At 37.8% G+C, this 21781-nt stretch overlaps 3 protein-coding genes across 6 annotated transcripts; 1 reads left to right on the top strand and 2 right to left on the bottom strand.

The window, feature by feature from the left end:
- Positions 1-1285: 1285 nt before the first annotated feature.
- LOC103440003 (serine/threonine-protein kinase TIO-like) lies at positions 1286-9766 on the bottom strand. 3 transcript variants are annotated; one of them, XM_008378668.4, is made up of 24 exons: positions 9592-9766; positions 9095-9170; positions 8844-8973; positions 8661-8735; positions 8433-8525; positions 8211-8285; positions 7977-8069; positions 7733-7796; positions 7542-7626; positions 7064-7136; positions 6913-6981; positions 6729-6809; positions 6436-6535; positions 6207-6350; positions 5917-6055; positions 5636-5807; positions 5201-5299; positions 4600-5118; positions 3252-4397; positions 2822-3055; positions 2476-2619; positions 2269-2349; positions 1944-2132; positions 1286-1808 (listed from the first exon to the last, which is right to left on the bottom strand). In XM_008378668.4, the coding sequence occupies exons 3-24, from the start codon at positions 8931-8933 to the stop codon at positions 1560-1562; spliced, it is 4014 nt and encodes a 1337-aa protein (XP_008376890.1). In that variant the 5' UTR covers positions 8934-8973; positions 9095-9170; positions 9592-9766; the 3' UTR covers positions 1286-1559. The 3 variants fall into 3 exon arrangements, with proteins under 3 accessions (XP_008376890.1, XP_008376891.1, XP_017188974.1); XM_008378669.4 differs by having other exon boundaries at positions 6207-6338; positions 9592-9718; XM_017333485.3 differs by lacking the exon at positions 9592-9766 and adding an exon at positions 9465-9552.
- Positions 9767-12524: 2758 nt separating this feature from the next.
- On the bottom strand, positions 12525-15587 carry LOC103440000 (methyl-CpG-binding domain-containing protein 10). Its single transcript, XM_008378667.4, has 4 exons — positions 15183-15587; positions 14176-14641; positions 13789-14022; positions 12525-13685 (listed from the first exon to the last, which is right to left on the bottom strand). The coding sequence occupies exons 1-4, from the start codon at positions 15294-15296 to the stop codon at positions 12721-12723; spliced, it is 1779 nt and encodes a 592-aa protein (XP_008376889.1). The 5' UTR covers positions 15297-15587; the 3' UTR covers positions 12525-12720.
- Positions 15588-16338: 751 nt separating this feature from the next.
- On the top strand, positions 16339-21135 carry LOC103439999 (uncharacterized protein At1g51745-like). 2 transcript variants are annotated; one of them, XM_070825541.1, is made up of 5 exons: positions 16339-16972; positions 17959-18152; positions 18705-18989; positions 19474-19712; positions 19817-21135. In XM_070825541.1, exons 1-5 carry the CDS (start codon positions 16782-16784, stop codon positions 20735-20737), a joined length of 1830 nt encoding a protein of 609 aa, XP_070681642.1. In that variant the 5' UTR covers positions 16339-16781; the 3' UTR covers positions 20738-21135. The 2 variants fall into 2 exon arrangements, with proteins under 2 accessions (XP_070681642.1, XP_070681641.1); XM_070825540.1 differs by having other exon boundaries at positions 16341-16972; positions 17959-18989.
- The last annotated feature ends 646 nt before the right edge of the window (positions 21136-21781 follow it).

Raw genomic sequence — 21781 nt, 5'->3', positions numbered from 1 at the left:
CAAAACAGCTCAACTAGATTGACTCAAGTTTCACATTTAGTCACGTAACTAATAAATGATCACTCGCTAATATATTTGAGAAAAATGCTATTGGAACTTTCTACCAACTCATGTTTTTAACATAATATTTTATAATATTAAATAGGAATTGACGTTAAATTGTGAAATGACAAAAAATCCAATGAGAGTCCCACTAGCATTTCTCTAGACGTGATATCAAACATTTTGATCAAGAATATACGTTTTTAACGTCCAGTCGCAATTTGATATTATCTAATGATGAGTGACTATCAACTCTTGATAATCGTCCAAAAGAACAAAACTGGAATACAAATGATCACATTATATGCAAAGCATTTCTTACATATTCACCAAATACGAGATATTAAAAATGCTACGCATTATAAAGTTATTTAACATTGAAACTTTTTTTCCCAAATAATGAAATATTTGTGTTTCACATTAGTCTTATTCCATGCGAAAACTATCAAAATCAAACGTCGTAGCCAAAGTTTTTCCCTTGAAAAATACACCGCATCTGGACACATGGCCCCCGTCTTCCTATAAGTTTAAAGTTCAAGATTTTAAAAATAAAAAAGAAAAGAGGAAAAGGATAAGGAAAAGGAAGAGCGTGTAACACGTGGCAGGTTACAATTTGAGTGCCAGGGACATTTCAGTGTCGCCACGTCTCAGTAGCTCGGAGGTAGTCGGATGGACTAAATAAACTCGCTCGACCAGTCAAGGGACATTTTAAAAACTCACGCTATTAGACTCAACAAATTCAGTAAGAAAACAACGTTTTTGTATCTTCCACAAACGTAAGAGATAATCAGTTTCCGATATTTTAAACTAATCTAATTTATTAATAAGAATTCAATTTTGAGGTGCAAAAGCTATACAATGTAGATATGATAATTTTTTACACGGCCATTTAATCGAACACAAAACGACACAAAAATAGAGTTTTGGATCAATCAGTTAACGACCTAGATCATTATCGAGTACCTGTTAAGTTCTTGTTAACATTTCAGACCTTTATCAGATCACATGTTAAAAAAATCCGTTAAGATAATGATTATGACACATAAACGCCACAAATACGACCAGTTTACTAGGTTAGACATTAGGCATTAACCTAACACAAAACGACACGACCCGTTAATGTGTCGGGTCGTTATCAGATCACCTGTTAATAATCTATTAAGATAACGGGTTTGACACGAGACAATTTGTTAAGATAACAGATATAATACAAAAACGACACAACCACAACAAACACGATCCATTTGCCAGGTCTAATTTAATGCGTGTATTTATGTGTGAAAAAAATAGGCATGCAAGAAAAACTAACCAGAAAGGGAATTTAGGAAACAGCCTCCACAGAAGAGAAGAATGAACAAGAAATAATTTTCCGATGACTTAATTAAACAAAGGGTCCATACACATGCATACATACATACCTCAAAGTCAGCCAACTTTCTTGCATTTGCAAGCCCCATTTTTCGAAATTCGCCGGTGAAGGCGATCTGCTGATTAGTGGTAATGAGCCTTAATCTGTATCAAGAATCAGCAACTTTGGTGAAAATAAGGGAGGCATAGTTGGCAATTGTTGATTCCGGAGATTGCCGAAGGCGTCCGATCACAGAGAACAGCGGTGATGAACGGAGGAATTGTCTGCAGGGCTGATGCGAACACATCTTTGCCAATGAGAACAGAGCTATTTTCAGAGGTGACTCGTTTACTGAATCTTTCCTACCCGGCGGGTTGAGTGCCACCACAGAACAATCAGCCACCAACTTCAGTAGAGACTGCAGCACAAAAGTGAGGAATTTCATGATTCTATCATGGCAATGTGTATAGAACAAAGCTTGAAAAGCGGCTTGGTTTCGAAAAGCATGATTAGGGTGATTATCTAAGGAAAGAAAGGAATCAAAACCACAAACCTGCATGGCTCCCTTAGACACAATATCTTCGCAAAGCTGGTCGGAGTGGCGGACGAGATTGCTTAGTGCACCTGCAGCATTTGCTTTAGTCTTGTCTTCTTCGGACGAAACCAACAAATTCGCAAGAGAGGGTATAGATCTTCGTAGCTCTTCATATAATATCTTGTCATGGTAGGCAGCATTCCCAATCTGCAGAGAGAAATTAAGTTCAACAGTTAAGGTAGACACATATTCTTGATAGGATAGTGAAGAACAAACTTAATTGATCAACTGCAACGGACAGCTAAAAGTAACATAAGACATCATTCAAGGGAAGATAACTTACAGCAAAGCAAGCAAATTTCCGTGTCCGTTTATCTGGATCAGAACATCGATCAATAAGGAGACCAATGATTTGATGCCTTGCCTGAGATCATCATATTCCATTGTAAGATACAAAAAAGAAATCCAATCTCATCCACGTGTGTGTGTGCTTCATCATCCAGACAGGGTATTCGAAGAACCTTAAAACAATCTATCATTCATTACTTACTAGGGAACTATAAAAGTAGGAGCTGTGCCGGCACATATTTCCTAGAGCACTGCAAGCCTTTGAGCGCACATTAGGATCTTCATGGGTAAGAAATTCCTTGAAGAACTCCAATACAGATGCTCCATTAATGTATTCGTAGAATCCCTAAACACCAAAAGGAGGAAGAAATATTAAGAAATAAAATATTTCTTTTTTACCTTCCTATTACTTAGATGACAAGGATTCCTCTAAACAACACGATGTTCCTTCCACAGCTCAGACACTTCAACATTAAAAAGGTGAACATATATTGAACCACAATATTACATGCAGCAACAACTATATTCAATCAAAAACCATATCTGACCTTGTCCATGCGAGCCAAATCAGAAACAATCATCAGAACATCCAGCATCACCTCTCTTGGGCTTGAACAGTCGAGCAATCTTCTCATCCTTTTAGGATCCAACAAGCCTTTACCCACAAGTTGAACTGCCAATGGTCGGTAACCAATCATTTTTGCAAGGAAGGCCACAGGCCTTCCCATATCCTTTAAGTCCAAGTGCTCTAAACACCAAAGAATGATGCCTGGCACTCCTACCTGTAAACTTCAGAAGAAATTGAATGAGAAACACATATCAAGATTCAGCTTATGAATTCATTCTGCTATCTGATATAATACTGATGTATATGCTGTGTATCCTCCAAACAAGAATGTCACCATCCTGGAAGAAGATTCTAAACAAACCCTAACCCTGTCTCCACAAAGAGGAAAAACAAAGGAAAGAAATGCGAACCTCCAAAAGGTTTTTAATATACTTTCCAAGGTCTTCTTCAATTACTTTCACCATGTCTTTGTCTTCCATGCCAACTCTCACACCTGGTGAACCCAGGTTGAGAAGGGCCCCACTATTCACTGAAGCAGTGGTTGATGGCAATCCTGGAACATTCTGTACGGCCACAAAAGGAAATGCCAAGACATCAATTACTGCGTTTGTTATATCTCTTACACCATCCTTCCCTCCACCAGGCCCAACCCAGGACTTTACAAGCTTGAGATGCATATCAGATATCAAGTCAGAGATGAGCTTGATATGATTACATCTAAGCAGAATCTGCCGAAAAGTTAAGGCTCCACCGGAAAGGCACTGACATATTGACAATACTGTCCATACGACTCCTATAGGGGAAAGCCCAACTTGATCATTGGTGCTGTCAACTTCTGGTTGGTTGTTGGCTAACAAATCCACTAGAAGCAGAGGGATATTGCTTGCACACAGCTGTTTAACAGCTAAGGGTCCTCCCCACCTCAGTCTGGACTCCAGCAAGCCAACACATCCATCCCTTAGACCATGCCAGTATGAGAGAGCACCACTGGGGCCATTCAAACGCAATTCATTTCCTTTGCCTGATGAAAGCTTCAGGTATTCACATAGCATGGCACTTTTAGGAATCAAGGGCACTGCTACCTCAAAGATAGAAGACTCAACAGAACTGCCAGATTCAAGGAACAAAATAGAAGCCAGTGCCAGCATGGCTGATGAAGTATGAGCTTGAAAGGAGGCATTTTTGCTCTCTTCAGAAGAAAAATGATGAGAAAGGACAGAAAGTCGAGAAAGCTGCTTCTTTGGAGAGGTCGTTAGCATAAATAGTGCAGAATTTCTTCCAGTTGCCTTCAAACATTGTGCAACTGTTGCAAGGATGAGGCATGAATGCAGAACCAAGGTAGTGGGATTGGTTAATTTGCTCATGAAGGTGGTTGTCTCAACTGCTTGGGGATCTTTATTTTGAGACGAAATGCACAAAGACAACAAAGAGAATATCTCTGAAATAATGGTTCCATCACCTCCGCCACTAACAACAGTAGTTACAGGTAGGGAAGTAGGCAGGCCACATAGAACACCTGGAACAATTCCATTATGCAAGCAGCACCTCAACAACAACTGAAACATGGAAAAGAATTGTGATTATGAACACTAGATCCAACCACAAATGTAATTAAAAACTGCCGTTGAAATATCTCAAGAAATTTTCCTTCTCATTACTTTACAGTTTCAAAAAACAACACCCTGTTTACAGGTGGATTTCTTGAGAGATTTTAGGTGCTGTATTTTGGTGTGCATGTAAATTGGATGAGAGAAACACCTGAATGACAGCATACAGTGAAGCTTCAAGTCGTTGGTGAAGGCAATAATGGATAGCAACTTGTACTGCTTTTGATCTAAGGAATGCTCTTGTAACTACAGCAACAAGTTTTGATGCTTCTGTCCCAATCAAAGAACCTTGATCTTGATCCCTAATGTCAAGTTGGGGTGAAGGCCGGCGCATAGTGTTTAGCGGGAATAAATAGGCATTTCTTTTCATACAAAGATTTTCTGATGCATCTATCAGAAACCAAATTGCCACACATGCTTCACAAGCTGCACGCAGCATATTTGAAGAGCCTGAAATAAGACTTGACCCTGCGGTTACTAAGCAGAGACAAAGTTGGTCCACTAAACCAGATCTTTTAGCGTGATCCAGAATCTGTTTCAGTGCTTCATTAGGATCAGAGGTTGAGGAAAAAGATTTAAGGCCCTGAGTGACTCTTCTTAACATGATAGTAATGCAAGCAATGGACTCATACAGAACTCTTCCAGATGCATCTTCACTACAATCCACAACCTACACATTCAACAAGATGAGAACTAGAAGCAGGAACTTAAATTGTAGCTATAAAGCAATATGACCATAAAAAGAATCATACCTGTGAAAAAATATCAGATAAGGCAACCCAGTGCCTGAAATATGAGCCACCAATGCTGCTTCCAGCATTGTCAACCAAAATTTTAATCACTGAGAAACTCTGAAAAAGTTTTAAAATAAAACAATGATTTTATCAGTCACCTAGATCATCAAACAGATGGGGAAAAAACCTATCTCTATACTTATGATCTGTTCAACTTAAAGCTTCTTAAGATGCTAAATTTAAAAGACGCAGAAGACATAGAAAACACATTCTTTAAGTGTAAGATGACATGGTGGGGGATGGAGAACATAATATGGCAAACTAAGCATTAAATTTACTGACGGCCAATCATCTCCACATGAAAACCAATTTCAAGCACAAGGCCATGGGGATGTGGCAAAACTCAAGATGCAATAATCAGAGGTAAGAAACTTCTAAATGATGCACTTATACCTTCGCCTTTAACTCATTTACTTCAGAAGATTTCATGCTCACAATGATGGCAGTGTAAGCAAGAAGTTCGTGTATTATTTCATCAAGCAGTCCGCTGGACTGGAAGGCACCAGCTGCAACTAAGTTTGAAAGGATTCTCAAAGACTGGTTTGAATTAATAATATCTTCATCCCTGTACGTATTTGTACATATTTTGAAACAATCAACTCATACGGATAAAAAAACATAGGTATTTGGTTATATAATTGTCCAACAAATGTAGGAATGAAATTCAGCTTTACTTGCAAGAATTTGGGGGTCCATTGGAGCATCTTTTTAGTGGTACCAAAACATGTGCTAATGCTTCATTATCTTGACTTATTATTTGTGCACCTTTGACTGTACGAGAGTTATTTTCCAATCTGTCCAAAATTTGGAAACCTGAAGCAAGATGTTACTTAGGAAGTAATAATTGCAATACTTATGCTTCCATTGAAAAACACAAAGCCAAGGCCTCAATCATAATATATTAAATTGATTTTATTGAACAAATAGAAACAGACTATTTTTCCTTGATATGAACTTTAAATACCTGACTGTTTAACTTCATTAGGATTTGCAAATCCTGGGAACTCATTTGGGGAAGAATTGACTGTTGTGGATTCAGGAGTATTTGCTTGAGCATCATTCTGAAAACTTATTCCACTGTTGTTCTCTGAAGAAGCTGGAGAGTGGACTTTACCATTATGACAGTGGAAGTATTTTAATCACAATTCAAAGAAAACCATTTGAAATTTTGAAGTCAAGAAAAAAGTAACTACCAGGAGATGAAACAGCCACAACTGATGTTTGAACTTTGTTTCCTTCACCCCTCCATGCCGCAACACATCCCCTATCTGCAGCAGTAGCTGAACGCATTTCCTGGAAAGGTATAATAATTGCTATAGTTATGTAATTCTACAACTGACACATGGCACTCTTATATATACACACTATCATGGATCTCATGAAAAGTGAAACATTGTAAAACAAAATAAAGGTTTTATTAGCAGAAGTATAAAAGAATTTTTCAAAAGTAAATATAGAAAATGCAGCTACGATGAGATATTAGTACCCTAGCCTCCAGTTCATGAGGAGTCTCTTTAACAAATGGGTGTTCCAGAAGAGCTGGCCAAGTCAATCGATTTTGAGGTACCTGTTTCTCAATAAGAAAACACCTGTTAACACTCGAGGTTAGCAGAAATAACCATTGAAACTATTCAACTGAAAAGGCCATAATTTCAAATTGTATAGCAAACCTTATTGAGCAGTCCCTTAAGAAAGTTTTTAAAACTTGGACTCATGTTGTCAGGATATTTAACTGGATCCTGAGACATTTCAATGCAGCATTAAATCATACTTTTTATTGACATACCTAACAAAACTCACATAAATTTTGATGACATGTACCTTGACAATGTGCCTGATGAGTGCATATACAGAGTTTGTATAAAAGGGAGGCTGGCCTACAAATAATTCATATCTGGTGTGTACACAAAAATAATAATTGTCAACAAATATGGGAAAAGAAGAGAAATAAAAATGAGGCAGAAAAATGGGCCAGCCCAAACAGGCTGTGGAACTTGCTATTCCAATTATATTTATTTGAATTGTGATGATGTGATCTATGGTAAATTGGGATGAGCTACAGAAGTGAATATCCTATAACCTGTATGACCACATGACAGCAAGGCTAAAGCCGAAATAAGGTAAGAAAGCACATGACATGAAGGAATAGATTAAATTAGAAACCCTCTTGAACTATATAAGATAAGTAAAAGAATTTTCAATAGCATGGGTCAAAATCTAACAAATCAGTAGCAGAATACTTAAATAGAAACTCAGGGAAATATTTTGATTGAAAGATAAAAGAAGGAATGCAGCATACAATATTACTCCAAGAGACCAGAGATCTGCAGTGTGGTTGTAAGGTTGTTCCCGTACTAGTTCAGGTGCCATGTACAGAGGAGTACCTAAGAAACATTAATGAAAACTTCACCGAATGGCCAAACACAATAGCATAGTTCCTTCAAGATCCTCGGGGAGTATCTATAAGTTAATCAAGAATTGTCAGCTGACCTTTAATGGATCGCAAAACAACAGTGTTTGTGGACATTGCACGTGCAAACCCAAAATCACAGAGCTGTGACAAACAAGAAAATTTATTAGTTATCTGATACCAGAAATTCACTTATAAGAAACATCACATGTAAAAAGCAGAGAGAGGGGAAGAAAGTAAAAACAATTCACGTAAGAATATGAATTAATTTGTTCGGTTGATCATATATTTATGTTAAACATAGAGATTATCGGTAGAATCAACCTTAACAATAGAACCAGCACCAATGAGAATGTTTTGTGGTTTCATGTCACGATGGATGATACGGTTGGAATGCAGATAATGCAATGCCCTCACCTGTAAAATTCAATAAATGAAAATTTTAACTTTATATTATAGAATAATAAAGAAAAAGTATAAACAACAACTGGAAAAACTAAACAATCAAATGTGATAATCAATTGAGATGGAGCCTAAAATTCGTAATAAAGAATATACCAGCTGCTTTGCAATAGCTTGAACTTGTTCTTCAGGAAGGCACTTATCATCCTCAAGAATTTCAAATAGTTCACCCTGCATACCAAGAAAATCTTTGATAGTTCATGCATCTGAACACATTCCACAAATAGGAAGATACCCTTGTACATCTGGAAGAGTTTCCAAAATAACAAGCTACGGTAGATAAATTAATGCAGTCATATTGAAGAAAGGGTTCAGTACTTGTGCAAATTCTGTGACAACACAGAACTCTTGTGGGCTTTCAAAGGAATCAAGCATTTCAATGATGTTTTCGTGCTTCAACTTTCGTAGGATCTGCACATAGAGGAACACTGGATACTAAACAACTAAAAATTGAAAAGGAAATGTCAATCATAAATGATAAACCAAATCAAGGAAGTTCAAGATGTAAACTACATTTGATTTGAGATAAAAAAATGAGTCCAATACCTCAATTTCTTGTCTTAAATTGTGGATATCTTTGTCACTTTTGCCATGCTTCATGATGAATTTCATTGCAACGGTCTGCAGCAGGGACAAAAACACGTCACCGGCATAAACATTAAACACTAAACACCAACAAGAAGAACGAAAGGAAAACAAAAAACAATTAGAAGTGCAAAAGGTAATTACCTGACCGGTGTGCTTTCGCCTTCCCTTGTATACCTTCCCAAAGGAACCTTCACCTACAAGCTCAATCACATGGTAGTTCTCGACTCCCATCTTTTGAACCCACGGCTTTATATATGTACCCTTTTCGGTCCTGTAAGATAAACAAATACGCAAGAAGTACTAAAATCAATCTGGTGTGGCTCCCATTAGACAAATTCATGAGATTAGAATTTTCAAACTAAATTATTTAAGTGATGGTGATGTTTGATTACCAGTTAACTCCGGAAGCCTCTTCGAGCTGGTTTAATTGAAAATTGATGCAATTCCCAAATGCAAACTCAACCAAACCTAAATTGGCAAAAATATTCACACAAACATAACCAAATTGTGTGTAGAAATTCAAATAATACCCAAAAATACTGGACCACATATCAGCTTAAATGAAGTAATTAGGAAATGTAATAACAGTAACTTGTACTTCTAGATCCTAAATTCAAAATAAAACAAAAACCCTAATCTTCCTAATGGGTTTTTGGTCTGCAATCGGAATTTAAAATCCAACCCAAAAGACAAGAGGGAAACAATTGTGATTGGTTACCAAAGAGAAATGAAGTGAAATAATTGAATGGTGGAATCATTTACCAAGCAAAACGAAAGCAGATTAGGAAAATAACAGATAAAGAATTGCATACAAAACCCTGAAGTTTAATCTGAAATCTGACTGAAAAGGAAATTGCAGATCGTTTTTGGAAAGAGTATCGAAACGTACCTGGAACTCAAGTTAGAGAGAGAGAGAGAGAGAGAGAGAGAGAGAGAGAGAGAGAGAGATTTGAAAATTGGTAAAGGCTGGACTGATGGTGAGAGAGTGGTCAGGTTTTTGTGGATTTTTCCCGCTCATCTTTAATTTTCATTTTTCAAGTTTTAATTGACAGTGTGCGAGCGACGAGTGAGGCCTTGGGCCTTGGGCCTTGTTGTTGGCCCTTAAGAAAATACTAGGAAATTTTAACTTTGTTTTCTACCAAGGGGGCGTTTGTTGTACCGGACTATCTCAGACTGGACTAACTTCAGGGACTAAGCTGGACTGGCTTAGACTAGACTAAAATGGACTAGCTTAGTGAAGCGTTTGGTACAGTGTCGGACTAAAAAGCAGACTAATTAATAAATTATAATATTATATTTGTTTAATTCATAAATATTATATTATATTATTAATTTATTATTTTCCTTCCTATCTCGAAACTTCTACACTACAAATAAAAATCACAGATATGATGTAGTTAAAATACAGTACCATTCGTTCAATGCATTCCATGCGAAAGCCAAATAGAGCATTGATATCTGCAGCTTCATGGTTGCCACGAATTAAATGTACATTCTGGGGATACTCAACCTGTAATATTGACATTTTTTGCACCCACTCTCTCACTCCCCTCTCCCTCATTTTCTTCCCCTTTTTTCCTCCGGTCGACCATCTCCCTCCTTTCTCTCTTTTTCTCCCCCATTTCTCCCAGTTTTCTTCCTCAAAGGAGGATCTGTGTATTAAAAGGGAGGATCTGTGTATTTTCTTCCTCAAAAGGAGGTCTTTTTTCTTGTTCCTCAAAGCAGAGAGAGCATTGCAAATTGGAAATCACACATCAAATTTCTACTATAATTTATGTTTTACAATTTGATTTCGTTTTTTCCTACAAATTTCTGGAGTAGTGCACTGCAACCCAAGGTAATAGATTTCTGGGTTTATCACAGATTTTGATATTTTCTGTAATTGGGATTTATAAGCTTTAATCTTTGAATTGAATTGTTGTTTATGGTGGATTAAACTTATTGCAAGCTTAACTGGACAAATTCATCGCTGAAGCAAATAGGGGATTGGGTTCGTAGGACAGAGATCGGCGAGTTTCTGATTTGATGACTGGAGAAGGTGCTGTAGCTCATGTACAAAGGAGAAGGCAAGATTTTGTGACTGGGTTCACGAGATGATGGAGATCGGCATCGCATGCTTGCAGACGACACACGCATTAGAGACGGGACTAGCAATCCTCCAGTTTCTGGGGGTCTCACTAAGAACAGCTAGGGAAGCTGTTAGTCGGTGCGAGTCCGATTTAGTGTCATTAAACTTAATCCGGGTGCAGACCAAACAAGGGATTATAATCTAGTCCAGTCCAGTCCTTCCTAATCCGGTGAAACAAACGGGCCCTAAATGTGCTTGAAACGACACTAAACAAAGCATTATTTACTGCTTAGAGTTATGCCCTAACATTGTTCGTTTGTTTTTTTTTTTTTTTTTTGCCTTTAAAAAGGGGACCAGCTAGTGGCTTCACCATATCAATCCACTTTTTCGGGGGCGGAAATACTTTCATAGGCATTTCACTCTTCCCCTGACACCATCAAGTAATTCACCAATGTCATAAATCAAACAAATAACGTGCTATGTGGAATACGGGCCTAGAATTCATCCTTAATCACTAGAGTACCATATAGTGGTTACATTGTTCGTTTGTTGGTTGTTTTTTGTTTTTTTTGGGCAATAATTATTCACATTGTCATAACATTATTAGATGTTGATCGTTAAAATGTGACCGAAAAAGTAGACTGTATGAATCAAGTAGTAATGCAAGTTTAGAAGGAGAAAGGAGGAGGAGGTTATACTAAAAAACTCCCAAAATTCCAAATTATTAAAAAATAATATCAATTATCAAGTTGGCTCATTTTGTGGAGTTTAAATCTTATGACCAAAAACCGTCAGTGGTCTATCTACTTGAGTTGAGTCAATTTATCTTTACCTTTTTAATTCAATTTATCTTTTCTTATGCACCAAAAACCGCAAGTTTAAATGAATGACTATGTATCAACAAACAAGAAAAGTTAAAAAAATTAACACTGTTAAGTGGGGTTTAAATAAATGGCTAGGTGTCTACAAATCACACCACATAGAGCTTTGTTTGCTGAAGATTGAACTCTGTTTGATGATCGGAACTTCATTTATTTTGCAGGCCACTATTTGAAGATCAACTTTCCAAAAAATCAACAAAACCAAAAAATGTTTAATCATTTGTTAGGTTGTCATAATTATTTTTTATTTTTTTTAACAACGATATGTGCTAGTAATAATATGGTTTAAATTCACCTTTGGCGATAATTAAACTTACAAGTGAAGAAAAATATCACTAAACCGTAGTGTTAAGTAGCCATAATTTTTATACTTAATTAAAAGGTAGTTTATTTGTTGGGAAGCAGTTAGATGAAAGTGACTTCCTTTTTAAGGTCATATCCATAGAGAAATGCTAAGCAGACTCTTTTAAAGTAAAATTCATCGTTGACTTTTTATCACCTCATAGTTTGACGTTAATTTCTATGACAACATTATAAAATAAGGAAAACTAATGAAAATGACTTGAAAACTTTGAGCTTTAATGATAAGGACAAAATAAAGGGTAAAGTGAATAGTACCAGGATTGACTTTTTAGTGTAAAAATGTAGTTTTTCGTTAAAGTGAACAGTACTTGGTGCTTTTCGTTAAAGTTCCCTATAAAATATTGTACAAAAAATATGAAGTGACAAAAAATGCATGGAGAATCCAACTTTTTAGAGTCTTGTTTGCATTTCTCTAATTCATACTAGAGAGAGAGAGAGAGAGAGAGAAAGAGAGAGAGAGAGAGAGAGAGAGTTAGCTGATGTATGTTGCAAAACATGGTGACAGTAACATTTGTAAGCAAAAATGACAAATTTCAAGCCCACAATCACATGATTGGGTGGGTGAGCGTTATTAGACATTTTCATTAGTTTTCATTTATTATTACTTAAAACACTCTCAAGTACAACAAACCCCCAAAAGCTTCTCTATAAGGAGGCAAACCAAGGTTTAACCATAAAATCCAAAATAATCATGTAAATGACTGTTTCAGTTCCCATTGCCTGCCATTTGGTTCTCTGCTACTTCCTGCAACGCAGTTCTTGGCTTCTCTACCATCTTATCTTCTGTCTTGATCTTCAATTGACTTTTCAGCATTTTCCTTAGCTGCCTTAGACTCTTAGCCTCCAATCCACTCGCCACGCTATCCTTGTCGGTGGCATCCGCGTCTCTCTTGACCTCAACTCCGCCATTGTCACTGCCATCATCAATGTTTTCCTCATTGTCATCGAAGATGTAGCTCGTGACTTCCGATCGCTTCTTGCCTGGAGACTTCCCGGGTTTTGAGAGAGTTGGACGGGGAAACTGAAGCGGAAGCTGCTCAGATTCCGAGGGTGGCAATGTTGGAGCCTTGTCCAAAGCTGGGTCGCCTTCTACACAAACATCAACTTCAGAGTTATTGACCACAACTTCTGCTACTTTAGTCACATTACTAGCACCAACCAAACTTTCATCACCAAATTTTTCTCCTTCCTCAGCGACGGCATCATCAGAACCATCTTCTGTCATGGATTCTGTTTCCGAATCGAACTTATCACACTCAACTGAGTTTTCATCCGTGGGTTCATCTTCACTAAATTCTCCTTCAGTGCTGTCACCAGAATCTCCATCCTTGATCGAGTCTGATTCAAAATCGAATTTCTCGTTATAATCCGCCTCTGCCACCTCATACGTTGAGTCCTTGCCACTAAGCATAGGCTGCTGGTCACCAGACAAGCTCAGAGTCAATGGCTCAGGCTTATCAGCTTCTTCTACATTAGCCACATCCTTAACGTCTCCAGTCTCCCCAGCGGCAGATTTCGAGTCAGAATCGTCGTTCTCAAGATTTTGATCCTCCACCGTAGTGATGTCATCTTCCGGTTTCTCAGCAGCAATAGAATGGTCCATGCCCTCAGCAGAAACGTCATCAGAAACTTTGGCGGCCAAAGAGTTTTCTGTTTCTTCATCATTAGGTTCTGCAGCAATCACAAAACAAAATGGAACCCCAAAATTAGAATTGAGAACCATAAAATCAAATGCACAAGTATCTTGGCCATAACAAAATCTCCTTAAACTTACTCTTGTCATATGCTGCATCCGTAACTTCTGAAACCACAATGTCATCTAAGGCTGCCTCTGATTCAGATACCTCAGCTTCCGGTTCAGATTTTTGCTCGAAATCATCTACTTCAATCACGTCGGCCTTGCTATTTTCCTCCGCATCACCGTTCAACTGCCCTTCATTCTCCAGTGGAACTTCAGAAACATCAACTCTCTCTGAGTTCGCCTCCGATACTGTCTGCATATTAGACCCTGTTTCATAACAACCAATTCTGTCAGAGAACATGACTTTCCCTTCTAATATATATCTGAGAAACAATACGTTTAGTTGATTAAAAAAATCAAATTATTAAGTAGAAAAAAAACTTGATATGCAAATGAGCAAACGAATGCCGTTGGACTTACCCTCATCAACTGAGACATCCGTCTTCTCAAAATCATTGTTGATTTCAGAGGAAAGTTCATTCATCTTAAGAGGCATACTGTTCTCATACCCCAGGCTCAAGTTAGCCATGGTCTTTTCCAGCAGCCTCACGGATCGCCTCGTGTTATACACGCTCTTCTGCACGGAAGCTGTCTCCTTCTGGGTCTCTGTCTTTTGGCGAGCAGAAGCAGCTGGAGCCCTACTCCGAGTCCTTGGTGCGGCAGGAGTCTTAGGCACCACCTCGGCCATTTCCAGGTCCACCACCTCTTCAGCAACTGCTCTCCTTGTCCCGCCCCGGTGATTGCGTGTCAATGGCTGTGAGCTTTCTGGCTCTTCAGTGATTGGCCTTCTTCGAGCGGAGGTTCTTGCAGCAGTGCGAGGGATACTTAGTGAGCCGTTCATTGTTTTCTGTGGAGATTGATTCAGCAACTCTTCAATTCCTTCCACCTGACACAGCAAGACGGTCAGATTACAAGAGAGACAATTTCAGGCATGTTTAGCTTCAAGAAACTACATGAAAATAAAATCAAATATTTATATGTTTTCTGATCGGAAAATAGGCATGTGATTCCTTGGCAACCAAACAGAATCGGATTTCGGAGAACGATTCCCTGATTTAATTTATCTTATAAAATTATGATTCAGCTGATACTGAATAGTATTATATAGGTTTGAATCGATATACGAAAGATACACAAGGATTGTGATCCAAACACGAAAGAAAAAAGTTCAATAATTTTTTCCCTTTCGGCTCATTTTCTCACCAACTAAACACAAAATAATTTAGAAAATGAGATGTACAATCCAAATTAAATAGATAAAATTTAAACAAGAAAACGGCAATCTCCAGCAGATTTGAATCCGGAAATGTACCGACTTTGGAGATTTCACTTCCACATATCAATTTTCTCCGGATCCAAACGGATACGAACTCAAACCAATATTGTATACCAAATCAGGAAAAAGAAGAAGGGGATAAGAGCCTTACGAGTTTGAGATTCTTGAGAGAATCGGCCATGGCGACATTGGTGAGGTTGGCTGGGAGTTTGTTCCTCTTGCACAGAGTCTGGAGCTCTCTTCTGGAAAGGGTGGAGAAATCCATGGCTGTAGGGAATCCCTAGATTATCAAAACAAGCTGTTTTGGTCTTTGAAAGAGAGACGGCTAAAGATTCAGAGTGAAGAGTGTAGAAGCGTTGGAGAAAACAAGTGAGCAATCGGGGATATTTATACGAGGAGAGACAATTGGAAAACCCTAGAAATTGTGACCGTTAGAGCGCGGATTTGAAATTTGAAATTTGTTTATTATATTCCTTTTTTTTATTAGGTAAGTGATTGAAAAATTCGACCAGTGATTGAAAAAATTATGACAAATTCATATGAACAATTCTTCGCTGTCCAAAGAATAGCAGTAGCTGTTCTTAAATAATGGACATGTGTCTAATAATTGAAATTGGAAACTATGATTAGACACGTGTCTATATGTGATTGGTAGAGTTTAGCAACGAAGTAGTGTTTAATTTGTATTTGGTAAATATATATCACTATATGTATAAAAGTATTATACAGCAAACGAATTGCGTTAATATTGCATTGGCCCTAATTTAACGAGTTATCTAATTATCATACCGAGTGACTTAGTCCATCTTGATCATTTAGGTTGGATCCAAATTTGATCCTGTTTAAATGTATAGAATTAACAAAATATGAAAATTGTTCTTGATCAATAGTTAGTCAAGTGTTTAGTTTGATAAAATGATACATTTTCATTAAGGGATCAGAGATAGTTGAGTGTTTATGCTTGTATTATGACATTGTGCAGTGGTGTGACCTAAGTCAAAAAAATTTATATTCCAAATTCTTCACTATGTTACCTTTCCTTGTTCTTTAAACATCGAAATTCAATTAAAGCAACATCCGATAAAATTAGAACAATATAGAGGAATAACAAGGGGACTTGCACAAGAACCTGAGAATTTTTTTTTTGGTCAATTGGGCCTAGAATGTTTTTGGGCTTAGAACTGCGGCCCAAACATCTAACCATCCACGTGTTGAACATGAAAAAGCTTTCGCAGCACGCGTTCTTTGGGACCAAAAGTCGTACGATTTCCGCGTGGTATTAATCCCCCACAGACGACCACAACGACACATGACACAGAGGCAGAGCCACTCTTTGCTTGCTTAGCCAGCCCACCTTCTTCGACAAACCATCCAATTTTTTATTTTTTAATTTTAATTTTTCCAAATTTTTATTTAATTTTTTATTTTTTAATTTTAATTTTTCCAAATTTTTATTTAATTTTTTATTTTTTACAGAGAGAAAACAAACAGAAGACAAATAAAATAAGGCACAGAAATGAAAAATCCCCAATTCTGAATGGAAACCCTAGCCCTAACCCCAATTCCTCAAATTGGACCCTCCATTTTCGTAATTCTTCGGATCTTCCCCCCCGCACTATTCTTTGCTGGAGGCTGAGCTCAGCTCCAACTTCCTCCATTGTTCGCCGACCGAGAGAAACACAGAGAGAGAGAGAGAGAGAGAGAGAGAGAGAGAGAGAGAGTGTGTGTGTGTGTGTGAGTGCGTGCGTTTATGTGTATTATGGGTAGTGCGGATTCAGGTGCGGGGGATTTCAGCGTAGGATCGATCGTCTGGGTGAGGCGGAGGAACGGGTCCTGGTGGCCGGGGAAGATAGTGGGCCCGGAAGAGCTCTCTACTTCGCATCTCACGTCGCCTCGCTCTGGGACCCCCGTCAAGCTTCTCGGCAGAGAAGATGCCAGTGTGTATGTCTCTCATCTTTTCCCCTTTTCTGTAAATACTCGTTAGATTTAGTATTTTGGGTTGTGATTAGATGTTTATCTAGAAACCAGCAAAATAATGAAGTTTAGTGAGTGTATTATCATGTTTTAACGTTTTATTGTATGAATGAGCCGTAAAGAATGCGGTTTTTTCTATTTTACTTGAAGAAATCACAACATATTGGAGCAGAAGTAGAAACCCATGTCGGAAAATTACTGCAACTTAGGTTTATAAGGCACTGAAGATGAGATTATGGAATGGAAAATATTTGATTAGTTGTACAATTCGGAGTCAAATGAAATGTTAAATGCCAGGACTTAAATCCCAATCTATGCATACCTTTAGGTGAACCCTGTCATGAAATACTTTGGTTATTTGTCAAGGGATAAAGAACCAAAGCTCCGAAAAATCTAGATCTTTCATATAGAGATGAGAGATTTCTGGCATACGTCTAAACTTTGAGCATATTATTGTCATAATTATGCCTTGCTTGCTTAAACATGTATTTTGATGATAGATAAGGTATATCTTTATGTTGAGAATTTATTTGTTAGTCAGTGAGTGTTTGGAGAAGGGTAACAACAAAATCACGAGAGCAGTGGATTCTCAGAGATGTTGTACTAGTACCGTGGAGGCCTTGTCATTATTTCTATGCCATTTTAAACTGTGTTTCAATGTACATACATTACTTGTCATGTAGAACTATTTAGCAGAATCCTTCAAATGGTTCAGGTCTCCAGAGAATGATTGCTTACTGGTGATTCTTTTGCCTTATCTACCTAGCAGACATTTTTTTTGTTACAGATTAGTTAAGATGGATTTGATTAACTATGTTACTTTTATAAAATAGTCTTCTCTTTAGCAAACTGGAGTCTGTTCATTCTTGCTGATTCTTCTACTCATGCCTTCTTTGGTTTCATGGTTTTAACTACTGCTATAGTAATGGATATTCTGTGGTATTTCTTCTCAGTGACTGGTACAATCTGGAAAAATCCAAGCGTGTTAAGGCATTTCGATGCGGTGAGTTTGATGATTGTATTGAGAAGGCTGAATCAGCGCAGGGTATGCCTATAAAGAAAAGGGAGAAATATGCACGTCGAGAAGATGCTATTCTTCATGCGCTTGAGCTTGAGAAGCAGTTATTGAAGAAACAAGGAAAGTTAGGTATAACTTCTGAACGCTTGAACAATAGATTATCTGGTGCTGTGAAAAAGGCGTTAGTTATTTCTTCCGGGAGCTTGGGAATTGACAATGTAAAACTTGAAAATTCCAAATCACCTATGTCTCATAGAAATGACATTATAGGCAGTCCTATGTCTTCCGAAAGAGTCGAAGAGGGAAATCAACTAAGTGGTGATGATGATCATTCTGAAGTCGTGCCTCGGATGAGAGGCTTGCAAGACTTTGGTCTCAAAATTGCCCCTTCGAAGCGAAAAATATCTTCTCTTGCTTTAAACGGTTCTTTGAAACCCACACTTAATGGTAATGTTCAAGCTCTTAGTCGTGGTGGTCTTAGCATGGGAGGAACAAGTCATGTGAATGGTAAACATTCTTTAGAGCAAAGGAAAAGGTCACATGATGGATTAAGTGATGAAATTTTGGTCAAGAGACCTGATAAACGTCGTCCTCTTGTTCAAGTTTTGCAGAATATTGCAAAATTAGCAGTCCCACAGTCCTTGCAACCTGACAGTACTACTCTTTCTACTTCTGTTTCAGGAGTGGAGCCGACAGGAGTTATTTACAAGGCAAAGAGGAGTAAAATTGTATATTTGCCAGCTGAGTCTGGTGAATCCTTGGGGTACGAAGCATCTCCTTCAAACCATGTAGAGATCTCAGCTTCCCCAGTTGGTGCTCGTCCTCATGCTGAGTCCATGATTTCAGAGAACACTTCTGGTTTTACAGAGGATGACTCTGATTCTTCTGAAACTGATACTTCTGAGTCCGAGTCGGATTCATCTGAGACAGAACCAGATATGGATGAAGACATGCCTTTACTTTCAGGTTCAATTTTTACTATCTTTATATTTTGAAATTCCATGGGTTATTAGTTGCCAGATTGTCTGATGTAAAATAGTCCCACTGTTTATATTTGTTGGAAAGTTCAGCTCTATGATTCTTATTTATAATATTTCTTTTTGCATTTACCTCCTTTAATGTTTGGTATGCGTATTTTGATCTTCCAGGGAAGATGTGATTTGTAGCATGTTTCTCTCATCTTAATGCGCAGATTGTGATTCAGCAGTTATGCTTTTAAGCGTTTGCACTCAAACTACAATCTATTGTTTGAACTTAAATGAAGTCTATCCTTCTTAATTCTACCTTATTTTTATTCTTTATATTTGTAAATCTGTGCTGTTATAAATTTTGGAATATGCACTTTATGCTATTGGGTTGGTCTCACTGAGCTTTGGCCTCAATTGTTCATGATGGCTTCGCCACTGCTTTGTCAACACCCTCTAAGTTTTGTCTGTACATCAATCTACAGAACCAGAAGTGGGAAGATATGAAGCACAAGAACACAGAATCATGGTTGGTGAGGAGCCTGATGAATTATCTCATTCTGGTGATATGGCTCACCTATATAGTCATGACTCTCTATTTGCTAGTGGAGCTGTGTCCAAATGGCAGCTGAAAGGGAAAAGGAATATCCGCAATCTTACAAAAAAGTCTATGGATGCCACTTACGGAAAAGGCTATAATTATGGACCATATCCTGAAGAAAAGGTATGTGCTTTCATCTAAAATATTCTTAAATCTCAAGTTTATGTGGGTACATTGATTTTAATGATTATCATCATAGGGCTAATGTGGATAGTAATGATTTTCAGACTGAGTTTGGACTGGAAGATGAATACTCGATGGCATCAAGGGCTGCAGCAAGACGTCGAAACAGTGTTGGTCAGCATATGATTGATTGGGAGGACTGGACCTGGGAGGATAGGTCTGCTTGGAACGAATACTGGGACATCAAAAGAGAGCGCTTTCACCCGGTATATGATGGCCGTCATCATTATCGCAGGAGGCCAAAATACTTGATAGATGTTGACTTGAAGGTCCAGGCAAGTTACCAAAAGGAGCCTGTTCCAATTGTTTCTCTGATGAGCAAGTTAAATGGGAAGGCAATAATAGGGCACCCAATCCAAATTGAAGCCTTAGAAGATGGTTCATCCAACTCGCTTCTTTCAACAGTTGATGAATTTGGTGAAGAAGCAATTGACAATAATGGGGTTGCAACCCTTCCACACGCATGGAGGACGGCAAGGAGGACGGCAAATGTTCGAGTCCCACGCCCTCATTTATCATCTGCATTGGATGGTGATGAAACTGCTGACTACCCTCCCTTTTCAGATGAAGAAAGCAGACCACCATTTAAGAAACTAAATATAGGGAGTTTCAGTAACAATGCAAGCCAGGGCAAAAGGAGCCTTCCTAACAACTCTCGGCTTCCCACTGATAGAAAGTTCTCAAAAAAGGCGGGCAAGAAAGTGATCTTATCGTCAAGCCAGAAAACGAGGACCATATCTTCAATACCCGTTGAACAGAAATTTAGTAACAAGCGAATGCATCATGATAGCAGTAGTTATCAAAGGGGAGGGCTGATCAAACCGGAGTCTTCTGGGGCTGCTACTACTGTAGCTTGCATACCGGTGAAATTAGTATTCAGTAGATTACTTGAGAAGATCAATAGGCCGCCATCAAAAGCAGTTAGTACGGTTTTATTGAATAGCGAAAAGGAGAGAAATTCATGATAGATTTTACCTGTACATTGTTATATAGTACAATAAGTTCATACTGCTAGCACCATATTTTACTGCTATTCTCTTCTTTCTGGGCGAGCACTAGAAGAAGACCGAGTTTTTCTGCCGTCTTTTGGAATAATCAGATGAAGCGGGTAACTGACACGAGGAAGCAGCCATGGAAGTACACAGGGGGGTTGTCAACTGCATTGCATGTTTGCTGGATATGGAATTCTGGGGATGTGAAGGAACTAAGGTTATGTTAGGAAGGAAGTAGGTACAGATAGAATTCATAGGAAAATGTACATTTAATTCCATACAAGGTTATTAATATGTATCTTGGCTGTTTTTCATTGACTAATTTAAGTAATAATATATAGCTGTAAAAGTGGAGGAATGTGTTCTGTGAATTTCCAGTTGTCTTGTTATTAGACTAATGCTTTGAAAGAGATATTGTCCACTTTGTGTGTGTTGCCGATATTTCATTCCTTTAAAAGGCTCAAGCATTTCGAATAGGAAATGATTTTTGCGCATATTCTCCTTAAGAAATGCTAACGACTCTTAAAGAAAATTTGAGAGACCTTAAATTGTAAGGTGACAGAGTATCACAAAGACTTCTAATTTGAGAGAATCCACTTGGCATTTCTCGTTGTTCTTTTGCGCACCCTTTTTATTTTCTTTGATTTTCGAGGTATATATTTAGAAGTAAATTGGATTGTCTGTCGATAAACATCAACTATGTTAGAATTTCTTGAATTAAAAATTGGAGGAATTAATTTAGTTATGCTTATCAAGTTCAAAATTCATTAAAATTGTCAAAATATTCTGTCAATTCCGTAAATAAATTCTTAAAAAATCATGCAGGTAAAAAAGAAATTTTTAATACGAACGATATTACTACTACAAAATAACATCATAAAGAGGAAAAATAAATAAACTCAAGATACAATGAATTAAAGAAGTAACCATCAGCCAGTCAGTACTACGGTCTTAGTATTTCTCTCAGAATTCGATTACAAATCTGGTTGATTTAGACGGTAGGCACTGAAATAACGA

Source organism: Malus domestica, chromosome 07 (assembly GCF_042453785.1).
Source record: "Malus domestica chromosome 07, GDT2T_hap1".
NCBI classification, from domain to species: domain Eukaryota; kingdom Viridiplantae; phylum Streptophyta; class Magnoliopsida; order Rosales; family Rosaceae; genus Malus; species Malus domestica.
Note: the sequence above shows the minus strand (reverse complement) of the source record. Positions and strands in the feature narration are given on the sequence as shown.